The following is a 13,365-nucleotide window of genomic DNA, read 5'->3' as shown; positions in this document are numbered from 1 at the left end:
GGTAGACAAAGGGAGGGATAGAGAGATATGGACAGAGAGAAGATAGCTGTTAATTACAACTGCCATTAACAAGACACCAGTCAGCCTCCTTAGGGAGAGGAAGAAGGAAAAGCAAGAGAGGAAAGAGGGAGAAAGGAAGGGAAGCAGAACAGACGAAGGGAGAGACAGATGAGGAGAGGAATACAGTAATACTTTGTTTGTTTAGTAGAGATTTTGTTTTTTGTTTTTCACTTATGTATTGCATGGCTTCCCTTAACTTCTCATATCAGTCAGTGTGTGCTTAAATATGACCACGTATGAACTGTGTCTCTATGTCTCTGTGTGTCGGTGTGTAGCATCATGTATGTGTGAGGCTGTCTTTGGGATGATTGAGCATCAGAGAGGCTGCTTACTGATTACCTTCATGTAGAACAAGCTGCTATTGACTGGAGGGTGACGGATGACCGTCGGCCCCGAGCATGTGTATGTGTTTGTGTGACTGTGTGGTACAATAGATGCTTCTCTGCTACTCTGTTTTACACATGGTTCCCCTAATGAGCCACAATCTATTTATGTTTAGTATTTAAGTCTCTTCTTTCTCCCTCTGCACATCTCCCTCTATCATTTCTTACAAGAAAAGAATAACACGTGATGGATGGATTATGTGTACATGTGTCATTTATAGAACTTGCCAGGCTCAGTAAAAAATACATGAATCCATCACAGAAAGTGACAGTGAGGAAATACAACAACATCAGAACAAATGATTGCTATAATTGGACTTTCAAAAAACGAATTTCTTTCGTTGAACATTGCCTTAACTGTATCTATTTTTCTTCTCCTCTAGCTCTGTCTTTCCTCTAACCCTTCCTTCTCTCGGTTTCTGTCTTTTCTTTATAAATATCCATAATTTTTCTTACATTTTACACATTACATATTTCTTGTAACACTTTCTTCCTCTTCTTCTATTTGTTCCTGTCTCACTCCCTCAGGCTTCTCTGCAGAATGTCCAGTAAGGAGCGCCACCTTGAGTCCAACTGTCCGTCTTCTTATATAAAGACTGAGCCATCTAGTCCTGCCTCCCTGACTGACAGTCTAAACCATCACTCCCCTGGTGGCTCCAGTGACGCCTCAGGCTCCTATTCGTCCACGATGAACGGCCACCCCAACGGCTTAGACTCCCCGAGCCTTTACGGCTCCAACGCGGGGCCCCTGGGTCCTGCTGGCGGCCCCGGATCAAAGCGTTACGAGGACTGTTCGTCAACTATTGGGGAAGACTCACAGATTAAGTGCGAATACATGTTGAATTCGATGCCCAAGAGGCTGTGTCTGGTGTGTGGGGACATTGCATCAGGGTACCACTATGGAGTGGCATCCTGTGAGGCCTGCAAGGCCTTCTTCAAACGTACCATCCAAGGTTGGCTTCCACTTTGACTCTCTATAATTATCTCTCTACGTTTGTCCATCTACGTTTCTGTCCCTGTGTCTGTCTCTTGCTGTATCTGTATGTATAAGGCTACCATCACTCTAATTGTCTTTTTTCTGCTTTCAAAATTTGCATTTATGAAGCTATGACAGTACATGAAAGATCATAAACACATCCCAACAAAAGAACCCATTACACAGTTAACTGCTGGGGACACAAGGTCAGAAGTTAAAGGTGAAGAGAGTTTTTCATATTGATCTAAATGGGCTCCTTTTTAAAAAAAGGAAATGAAATCAAATGAAATGCACAGAAACACACTAAATGTACTCTGTCACACATGCGCATACACCTGAGCCATTAGACTAGATCCAGGACATATGATAAAAGCCCCAGGCCAGATGTGAACCTAGATTTTTATATGGTACATGTTTCTGCTAAGTGAGCCACCAGGACACCCACTACAGTCTATTTTTTTCTCTGTCCTTCACCATTTCTCTTTCCGTCATGCATGCACATACACACACACACACACATAAAAGCATCCAATCAGGTCCATGCATACACACCAATTCCCAGACACACCCTCCTTTCACCCTCAACCTTGACCTCTTCTTCATCTACAGCAAAGAGTAATTTCAAGGTAATGTTTGCATTCTCAAATCCAGCTGCTTATGCTTCACAGGAAGAGTGTTAGCTATAAGCCTGTTGTCTAGGAGATAACGTAGTGTCAGAGGAAGGTCAGAGGTTATGTCTGCTGGTCAGGAGTTCAGGTTAGGGGGTAGAGGAGAGAAGGGATAGAGCAATAATCCACATGATGAGAAGAATACCAGGAATTAGGTTCAGTAATCCTTTGCTTGTCTTGTTAGGGTTAGAAGTAGTCCAGGAAGTGCACAGGTATTTATGCTATCCTCTCCAGTTTTGTGTATATTCAATTCATGTCAAACCTCTCAGCTTGATCACCATGATTTCCTTCATTTATCCTCGTAAGCACAGTACAGGTCAGTCTTACAGACAACTAATTGGCCATAAAGCAAGCTAGGAAGTTAGCCATTTGTTCGTTAATCCACCCAGTTCAATTATAACACAACCATCCTAGTTTTACATTGGGTTTTATGATGGTTTCACATCTTTCTTTCCACAGCAAGCACAACTGAAGCAGATATCTAGACTATTTTCCTCTATAATAAAGCAACACTTGATATTCTATACTTTTGTCAATGCAAATAATTCCCATAAAAGGACCAAAACCAACAAAGTGTTAATCCGTCTCTCAATACTCACCGACTCTCGTCAGTGGCCCTCTGCCCCAAGTCGATTCATTCCTACTGAAGATGTCAGTCTTTGAAAACAAGTCACAAATGTATATACTTTATGCTTTTGGACAACAATGGAGCTCTATGGCACAGAGGAATAAGCTTTATCAGGCTTTGGCTACACAGACATACATGTTTGTAAGATCAATTTATTGTTGGCTTTGGTTTCACCATAAGTCCATAGCACTTTTAGGGAAATGGGAAATCAGGGAAAAGTCATTGAATTTTACGTTTTACGTGGTGCTTTTGAACTTGTCAGACAGTCGGTCAGCAAGTGATAAACCTTTGAAGACTTTGTGTCTGAGTAATAATCTTTAATGATTTGTTCCAAGTTTTTTAAAGTAACTAATAGGCCCCATCAGTCAGCAGGTCAGCCTTCTTGTCAGTCGGTATGCCACTGCAATAACCAAGCTACCAGCCGGCCGTCATCGATCCATTGAGTCAGTCAGTCAGTCAGTCATATCAGACAGGATTCATCTATCTGCCTTTCCATCCATCCACCTATCTGTCGCTGCTTTCTTTTGCCTCCGATAAGCAGCTTTCCCAGTAAAGCCCCAGAGAGGCAGAGAGACAGGGAGATGTGAGGGGGTGGAAGTCTTACATCCACTGGATGGTCACCACTACCTAGAAATGACCTGTGTGTGTTTATTATGGGATGGGATCAGGACACGGTGCAATCCTGACAAAGAGATTGGAACACACACATACAGAGATAAAGGCAGAGACACGCACACACACACAAACACAAACTCATAGAAGCACACACACACATGGACACCAACACACATGAATAGACAGACACACAGATGACTTTGTAATCACTCTGTGTATAGGTTTAACCCATAATTCATCTGTCATCGCTGTAGTGTCTAATAGTTGACCAGTTCCACATGTCTCATTTCATTTTGAGGGCTTGTTAAAGGTTACATAGGTGAGGACACAGTTACGGATTAAATACAAGAGCCCAGCGAAACGTATAGATATGATGCCATGTTGACAGTAGAGCCTCTTCGAAGTATGACCTTGAATAGATTTAAAGCAATGCTCTGTTCCCCCCTCTCTCGCTCTCTCATTTTCACTCTATTTGTAATCCTCCCTTCTCCTATAGTGGACATGTTGCAGATCAGGAAGGCCGGAGTCAGAGGTTATGGGTCAAGACTTTGGCAAAGCTAGTCACAGGAGTGTTGTCACGAAAGGTTGTGACGAAATACAACAGTTTGTTGAGCATTAGGATGGGAGGCTACATTGAAAGTGGAGCCACAATCTATCCATGCATGCATTTAATGCACAAGCAAACATTTTTTCCATCCATGCTTGTCCTACAGTAGTACTGTTAATGTTTGTTTGGATGCAGACTGAGCAGTCTTGGATCCACTGGAACAAATGGGTCATGACATTATCTTTGGCTACCACACAAGCCAAACTCATCCACACATTGTGTAGAAGTGTGTTACCCTGTGTGTCTGTGTGTGGGCTTTTGGGCTTGTGCTCATCCATGTAAATGAGTGCAGGTTTATGTGTACGTCTGTGCACATATGCCTGTGTTTATGCATGGTTGTGTGTTAGTGTGTGCATCTTGGCTGGAAAGCAGGGCCAGCCTCAGATGGGCAGCGGCAGACATATTGGTATGTTTCAACCCATTAGCCAATAAAACCGCAGGTAATCACCAAAAAAACACCTCCAGCTGGACAGGGAGGAGCGCATGGGGTGGGAGAGGGGAGGAGAGGAGAGGAGAGGAGGTGTGTACACCGGTTTGGATAAACCACAAGTTGAAACAAGGAATGAGAGAAAGAGGGGAGAGGGGGGAGGGTGGACTGGGCACATGGATGTAGGAAGGAATTAGTGGTATGTGTGTGTGTGTGTGTGTGTGTGTGTGTGTGTGTGTGTGTGTGTGTGTGTGTGTCGCAGCATGGAGGAAGTGGCTCTGGCAGCTGCTGTTTCTGTGGCGTCAGTCCAGCGACACCTGACAACCTGCATCTATCACTCCCTTATTGAGAGAGAGGCATAAAGGGGAGTGAGGAGGAGGGCAAAGTGTGGGAGAGGGAGGGATAGGGCGATGAAATGGGAAAAGGAAGACGGCAAGAAGGAAAAAGGAAGGTGGATGAGAGCAGGAAAGAGGAAGATGAGAAAGGCGATAGTGATGTAGAGCAAAGGAATGAGTGAACAGTGCAGTGAAAATGGTAGGTGGGATGATCAAACAATGGTTCTGTTCATACTGCCTTGAAGAAAATAAACAAATTCCTCAATAGTTAAACAATTTTGCATATTTTGATGTAGAATGGTAAGGGTTGTCTTGGTGGCCCCGAAACCTTGTTGCTATGTCACCTCTCTGGCCCTCTACCTATATATTTTGTGTTGCTGTCCAGTTAAAACTAGCTAATAAAAAGCCGAGGTAACAAGAAAAGAAAGCGAATGGAAGGAAGAGGCTGAACTTATGTCAAGACAAAGTTATAGGTATAACATCAGGACAGGTCAAAACAAAGACCACTCAAAGAGTATAGCAGGCAAAAACACTACTAACATTCATATTACACCGTCTGTACGAAGACTGTCAATTGTCATGCAGCAAGTGGACACACACACACATCTCAAAGGAGATTGCAGGGGATTTGAGGCCCTCAGATATCCCCCTCACTCACATCAACACACACACACACATACGAACTCACACATTTTACATAGGAGCCTCCAAGAACCTCTCTGCCCTAAGCCCACCCCAGTGCACAATAAGACACATAAAGACAGAGAGAGAGAGAGAGAGAGAGAGCTATGAAATTCTGATATAAACCCTTCTTTTGTAATTCCTACCCTGTACCTCTGAAGCAGGATATTTATGTCTATGTCTGAGCCTACAAAGAGTATACAGCCAGATGTCACACAGGTCCTATCACACCTTCATGTAAGCATGTAATGTAAGCCAAAAGTACCTACCACCTTTTCTGAATATGTGCAGTCTGTAATATCAAGTACCTTTTATACAAAGATCGTAGTATTAAAGTCCACTGCACCTCCTGTTGAGGTGCTTATTACTGTTGAGTTGAGGTTCTCTAATTTCAAGTTCCACAAACATTGTTATTTCTGTCATGGGTGTCACTTTAATCAACAAATAATATGCGTTATTATTATTGCCCATTGACATGCACTTCCACAGTAGCACTCAGCATATATAGCTATTAACCTTTTTTTTTAGTGAGGGTTTAACACATTTAGCGTTAGTGCTACAGGCCCTATAAGTGGCTCTTTACTGCAGTTATCCATTTAGCGGCGCTTGCCTGTTTAGCCTCGCGCTAACAAGGCCTTTTACTGACCACCCATTAACCCACGCAGATTCTGTGTCATTAGCACATTTAGCCTTAGTGCTAGGTAAGTGTCCCTTCTAATTGCTGAATTAATCTGCTCCTCCTGTATCATCAGCATGTAAAGGTTGGGTGTAGGCTAACTAGTCCCATTAGTAGTGTCCATTAGACTGTAAGGATTTCTCCAGCATTTAGCATGTTTAGCCTTTACTTTAACTAACAAGGTCGATTAATAAGCATCTTGTTACCCATTAAGAAGTGTTCATGCATTTAGCCTCTTCCAAGCTAACTAGCCCCCTTAATCAGCCCAGTAATGAGAAAACATCCTCTCCACAGCAGCAGTCAATAGCAATCACTGTTTACTCTGTTTCAGTGGAAGATGCATTGGCTTGCTGGGGTACTGTCGTTGTCAGGTGGCCAAGGGAGGAAGGAAGCAAAGGGTTTTTTGGTTCATATCTCAGCCCAGTTCATACTTTAGATAAATAAACCTTCCTGAACAAATAAACTTGTTTGAGCTATTCTGTACAGTCCAAACTGTCCTAACAAATCCATAACTGTGCTTTACTTTGAACCTGGTGGAAGCAAATTACTAAGTGGAGGAAATGAGCAGGACGGGGGAGAGGGGAGCTGAAAATGAGAAAACAAAATAACAGAATGTAACATGGTACAATAAGAGGGGAGGAAAACAGGAGGCAGAGTAGATGGTTAGAAATAGGTCTCATTTAGACACATAGTAATGTACAGAGAAAAATAGCAAAGACAAAGGACATGACAATATACAAGTAGGAAGATGTAGAAAAAGAGGTGGATGAAGTATAGTAAAAGAGAGAGGGACAAAAGAAAGATATTAAATATTGAATACACTGTGGAGAAAAGAAATAGTGAGGCAGTCAACAATTCCATGTAAAAGTGGTATTAGCTTCTAACACACTTCAGGTGTTGTTTTGTTGGCCAGGGTTGTGAAGTTAATAGACTTACATCGGCTAATAATCTTAGCCTCAGCTCTGCACCAGTGCTACCGTGAGTGAACTGCAGCTAGTCACGCAACCTCAGCTTGCTGTAGCCATGACACATGCACATACTGTATATTCGCATTTAACACACAGACATACATACACAAATACACTGTTTTCTATGCCAGTTTTTTAAACAAAAGTGATAACTGAATTAGGTCACAATGAATCACTGACACATTAAAGCAACAGCTATATATTGATTTAAAAAAATGCCCATACACACAAACTCAAATCTACAAGAAATCAGATTTTCTGCTTGTGGCGGTCAGTTTAAAGAAATGTTTGTTTCAGCACTTGCTCTGTACTGTACATGTATTTGGCCACTATGCCAACAAAGGGCCAGCTTAAAGTCAAAGGTCAAGATCAAGGTATTTTATTCGTGTGCCTGTGTCTATCTACAACTATACATTTTTCTCTAAATGAAAACATACTGTATTTCTTTTTTTTGTCTTTGTGCAGCAGGATATGCTGAGTACTGATGTCTAACGGGTTGTCTACCCACCTGTCTGTTGATGTGTCTATCTAAAATGAACCCTTCCTTTCTGTCTTCCTCCAACATGTCTACATACAGGCAACATTGAGTACAGCTGTCCAGCCACCAACGAGTGCGAGATCACCAAGAGGAGACGCAAGTCGTGCCAGGCCTGCCGCTTCATGAAGTGTCTGACTGTGGGCATGCTGAGGGAGGGTAAGGGAAAAGGTCTCTTCCTTATCTTTCTCTGTTAACTGTGCTACATGTAGCATTTTAAAGCCTATTAAATATGTTTATTTATTTGGTTAATGGAGGCCAATGTTGAAAAAAGTGATCTACCAGATTGTTATATGGCTCCCAGAGATACTGTTTTAGAGAACACAACTTTAAAAATGGCCACATGGTGAAGTAAATGTAAGAGCTATGGAAAAATTAAGTCAAACCTGTTAATTCTAGCTAATAATTAAATAAAAACATACAGAGGAGCACTATGGGAAATGTGGCCTTAGGCTTGAGGAACACAAGAACAACCAAAGCCATAAATACAGGCCGACATCTATTCATGGTGTCATTGGTTTAAGATAAATATACCAAGATACATCAAAAGTATGGCAATGATTTATTGATGTTGAACAATGCTACATGTAACACTTCTAAGAAATTGTCAATACTCCTTTTATGACCATTATATTGTAAACTATTTCTATTTGCATCATGTCCCGTTTTGTTGCCTTCTCACTTCCATGTCTTCTTATCTCACCATCACATAACATTGATCTACATTCTTCTCTTCTTGTATGTTCACCTTTCACTTCCACATACAGGGGTTACATACAATAGTTTCTGAGGACATGTGCACACACAAAGATACACTTCCAAACACTGACTACATCCTTGTTTTATTATACCTAAATAAGATAAACAGAGATATTACAGGATAATTGCAACTCTCACTCTGAGCAGTTGTTCAGTGTTGAAGAAAGGTACAAAAAAAAACATATATTATCTGCCCCCACACCACTTTGATTAAATACACTCACTCTCTCATTTTCACACTCCCTCATTGCCTCTGCCTCGTTCTCTCACTCTCGTCTGCCCACCTCTGACCTTTCTACTCCCACTGCACTTCCAACGATGAAAGGAGGGAGAGGAGTGGCGAGGGATGAAGAGGAGGGCCGATAGAGAGAGAGAGAGAGGCATAGTGGGAGGGGGAAGGTGGGAGAAAGCTAGGGGGAGGGAAGGAGGAAGGGAGGGAGAAGAGATTGATTTATAGGAGCAGAGGAGAGGGACCAGGGGAGGATGAGAGGCAGGGGGAGGATGGTTGAATGAAGCAGAAAGTGTGTGAGAGAGAGAAAGGAGAAGAGAGGAGGGTCAAGGTTGTAATTGATGGGAGACCTGGCCTACGCCCCCTTCCTTACAGTGGTCAGGGAGCGTGCCTCTGCCGACGCCTGTCAGCCCTCCCTCCATCCATTCCTGTCTTCATCTCTCCCTCCAGTTCTCCCACTCAGTATTATTGTACTGTTTCTGTTGCTTCTCTTATGCCTTTCATCCATCCATTCTCCTCTTCACTTCGCTGTTGTCTCCATACACCATGTACCTGCAGCTTTTCTCCCACTCAAATTATTTTAAACCATGACAGTCTAAGTAAGACAGTTGTAGTAAAAAACAAAAACGTGCACATTTTGTTAACCTGACAAGCTGTTGATACAAATATTTTGTATTTTATCAGCTGACAACTTCACATGCCACATGTCACCTTCCCTACCAAAAAGCATATACAGCATGAATTTCATCAAAAAAAAACAGTATGTCGTGACACATTTTCCATTTTAAAAAAATGACAAAGACTACTTAAAAATCTACGTTGCAAAAAGAAAAATTGCTTTTATTTTTGACTAAAAGTACAGTAAAACTTTCAACAATCTAAATTCTAAAATTGTGACTAAAACTAATGTTGGTTGTAGTAAAAAGGCAAAAATGAGATGAACTTTCTTCATGGCATCATTTTGACTAAGCAGGATCTTGTTCCTGTCTTTAAAATGTTCTTTCTCTACGTTTTGCAAACAGCAAAATATTGTAAAAGGGAAGATAACATTAAGAAACCTTCAGAGCTTCAGACACTTAAACACACACACAGTTCATAAATATAACTGCATCCAACGGCCCCAGTTTTACTTCACTGTAAAAGCAGCTCTCTCTCTCTCTCCTCTTTCTCTCTCTCTCTCTCTTCTGTACACACACACTCCCAACAAGCTGCTGTCGTAGCGTTTGTTCTCCCAGTTGATCTGACATAGGCAGAACCCATGTCTCATCTCCTGTTTTGTCTCGCATATGTGTGTGTGGCCCAAACACACACACACACACACACACACACACACGTGTAAGTGCGTGTATTACTGGCAGCTCCAACAGTCTCACAGTTCAAACACAGCACCCTGGACACAGAAACCACATCGCCCTCGTCGATAAACTCCAAACAAAGCTGTCATTTGCAAGGTAATATTTTTTAGTGATCATTTCCTTTCAGGGCTATACTCTTAAATACATTTTTACCTAGATTTTGTTTAGCAGTGAGTGAACAAGAGAGGTAGACATGCTATTGATTTTAACTCTTAAGGATGGGATTTGACCAATAAGCCAATAAGAGAGCAGAACTATAGCTGCCTTTTGTTGCCACTGCTCCCCTGCTTCACACACATATATCATGCACACACACACACACACACACACACACACACACACACACACACACACACGTGGGCCTATATATATATACATCAACATGACAGACCACAACCACCCCATTTGTTGTGCTGGGTGTGAATTTAATACATGGGGTCCCGCTCTACATATGAATAAGGGTCATTTGGAAAATTGATACATCCATTTTCATATATTTTCTCATTTTCACTCCTTTTGACCGGGGAGATTTGAAAAAGCAATGACTATGAAAAAGGAGCAAAATGTATCCCTTCACCTTTGCTTTATTCTGCTGGAGGTGGTAGTTCATAATTGTCATATTTAAACAACTAGTGTATGCTGCAGATATACTAGTTCTCCTCAAACATACCTTTTAATTATTATTCTAAAATAGATCCCCCAAACTCAAACTCATTATAATGCTTCAGTGTCACACAACTCGAATGAAACATCACCCATGAAGAAGATCTAGCCTGGAAATTATTTCAATTTACCAATTAGTGACTTAACATATCAAACATTTGTGTTTCATTTTCAAAGCCTTGTGTGGATTATTTCATCCTTAAAGATATATGGGGTTTCTTAGCAAAGAAGGTGATGTAGCTAATGATTTTCTTAAAAGAGATATGTTTTAATGTTTGTTTACGAAGTACAGTATTTTGGTATCTATGTAAAAACCAATGTACAGAATGACGAAGGACTACCTCATTAAACATTTCATCACTCTCAACTAACAACCCTTTGCACACACAACATTTAAGAACATTGCCTTGCGTGTTTTACACCGCCCTTCTGGGTGTAAGCATCGTTGCAGCAGAATTGCATAGATGATAATGGTAAGTGGCTCGATCAGTTAGCATCAGAGCTAACTGTGGTTGTCAGGGGCTAGCTCACGGGAGAAAGGTGAAGATAAAGTGGTAAGGCTGGAGTGGGAGAGGGGTGGAGGACATGGAGTAGAGTTTGTGTGTGTGTGTGTGTGTGTGTGTGTGTGTGTGTGTGTGTGTGTGTGTGTGTGTGTGTGTGTGTGTGTGTGTATGTGTGTGTGTAGATGTTGTAGTTTACCCCTTAGGGCAAGATCTGCCTCAAATTAGCTTTGTCGCCCTGGGAGACAGAGAGGGTGAGATGAAGAGCAAGTGAGGCAGCAAGGAAGTGTGTGTGTGTGTGTGTGTGTGTGTGTGTGTGTGTGTGTGTGTGTGTGTGTGTGTGTGAGGTAAAGAGAGGGGAGAAAAAGAGGCCAGAGGGTCAGTAAACCAACTCAGAGTGGAGCCTTTTCTTTACATGTTCTCTTAAACACACACCTCATCATGTGAATATATACACACACACACACACACACACACACACACACACACAGCCATGTCTGTGTGAAATAGTGAATGTTTCTCACTCAGAGGAGAGGAGAGGAGTAAACGAGCAGGGGGGTAAACTGAAGGAAGTAACAAACATTGGGCACCCACCCACCAATATGTAGCAGCTAATTTCTGGAGCAAGGCAATTAAAAGGCCTGACTATATTATGAGAACTTCCCCTCTGGCAATGGCTGTCTGTCCATTTTTAATGAGGTCATAATGATGCGTCAGCTGAAGACCGAAAGGTCACAGGGGCGGGGCATAAATCTACATGGAGAGAGAGGGGAGGGTGAGTGAGAGAACAGGGGTATTATTGCAGGTAGAAGATTTGATGAAAAATAATGAAACAGGGGAAGGTTGAAAGCAATTTTTAACAAATGCTAACCCCAGAAAATACATTTTAATGTAGTGTTATTCATTTGATGGGGGGGAAAAAAGCTGTTAACAAGCAAAGGTAAAAACACTAGCTGTCACAGTTATTTCAATTTACACACAACTGGCAAGGCAAGACAGACGTAATGCATTCAAATTCAGCAGTAATGCGTAGAATTGTCACAAACAGAATACAAAACACAGATCAGACATTTGAACATGAAAGGCTTTGGCAGAGGCACACAGTCCAGGAGCCAGCAATATTCACTATGGATGTATATTGTACATATGGTCATATTGACAGATTTGCTCCCTTACAACACAGCAGCTTTGATGATGGCACGTCTGATGAATCGTGGTTAAACACACAAAATGTGTTGAATCCAAAACCAAAGCCTCCATCTCTATATTGTCGTAAACAGCCAGCTGGATTCAGATGGTGGACTACTAGAGAGACAAGTCCAGGGACCGCAAATATAAACCTTGGCACACTGCCCCACACATGCACACACACACACTAACAGCTCGTGCCAACTTTGGCCGTGCTCCCCACAGCCTCTAAGACCTAATGAGTGAGATCGGGTGGAAGGCCCCAGTCTGTGTGAGCGTTAGTGCTCGTGTGTGTGTGTTTGGTGTGTATATGCATCTGGTAGTGTGCGTCATAACTCTCTTCATAGCTCAACAATCCTGACTCCAATCTCATTGCCGCACACACACCACAGTCAAGACGACTGGCCGACACATGTTCACATGCAAAACGCGCAAAGACAATTTGTCTCTCATAAAGGACACATTTCTTGGTAGATGATGGTGAGTAAAAGGGGAAAAAAGAGAAGATGAAATGACAAAGATAGATGAGTGGTAAATGAATAGTACAGGAGGAGAATACAAGAAGAAGGGAGGAAAGAATGAAAGCAGTGGATGACCAGAAGAAGAGAGAGCGAGCAATTTCGGAGAGAGGGGAGGAGACAAGAGGAGAGGACGGGGAAACAGAGGAGGGGAGCGCCAGACAACTGGTGGCGTCTGGTGTTCCCCCATGGGAAACTTGTAGCTAAATCTGGCCCTGTAGCGTCTGTCCTGAGCGAGTGTGTGAGTGTTTGTGTGTGTGACTGGCATCTGGTTGCATCCCAGCTAGGAAGGAGCGATAATGGAAATACTGTGACGAGAGATCTGCCTAAGTGGTCCACTCCTTCACATGCACTTTCTATCTGTTTGTCTTGAGAGGAGAGTAGATGTGGCAAGGAGACTATTTGGGAATATCAATTTATTTATCAGAAGAATTGAAAAAATATTGTTTTCAGTTGTATTTGACAGTTCACAACAGCAATGCTTTCATCTAACTCACACAAATTCCACAAAAAGCCTGTGTCATAGGTGTAATACATTTGAATGTGGTGCTTTGCTATCTAATGAATTAAAACATTGTGATAATATCTACTTGA

At 42.1% G+C, this 13,365-nt stretch overlaps 1 protein-coding gene across 4 annotated transcripts in view; it reads left to right on the top strand.

Moving 5' to 3' along the window:
• esrrga (estrogen-related receptor gamma a) overlaps nucleotides 1-13,365 on the top strand; it is a 58,544-nt gene that overhangs the window by 10,779 nt on the left and 34,400 nt on the right. The window contains exons 2-3 of one of the 4 annotated variants that reach the window (XM_070913967.1): nucleotides 972-1,396; nucleotides 7,602-7,718. In XM_070913967.1, coding sequence (XP_070770068.1) covers nucleotides 985-1,396; nucleotides 7,602-7,718 — 529 coding nt within the window. In that variant the 5' untranslated portion in view covers nucleotides 972-984. Of the gene's footprint in view, nucleotides 1-971; nucleotides 1,397-7,601; nucleotides 7,731-13,365 lie in introns of those variants that run through there. The other 3 variants (XM_070913892.1, XM_070914085.1, XM_070914002.1) reach the window with 3 other exon arrangements.

This window comes from Enoplosus armatus, chromosome 1 (genome assembly GCF_043641665.1).
Source record: "Enoplosus armatus isolate fEnoArm2 chromosome 1, fEnoArm2.hap1, whole genome shotgun sequence".
Taxonomy (NCBI): Eukaryota; Metazoa; Chordata; class Actinopteri; order Centrarchiformes; family Enoplosidae; genus Enoplosus; species Enoplosus armatus.
This window is presented reverse-complemented; position numbering and strand designations above follow the sequence as displayed.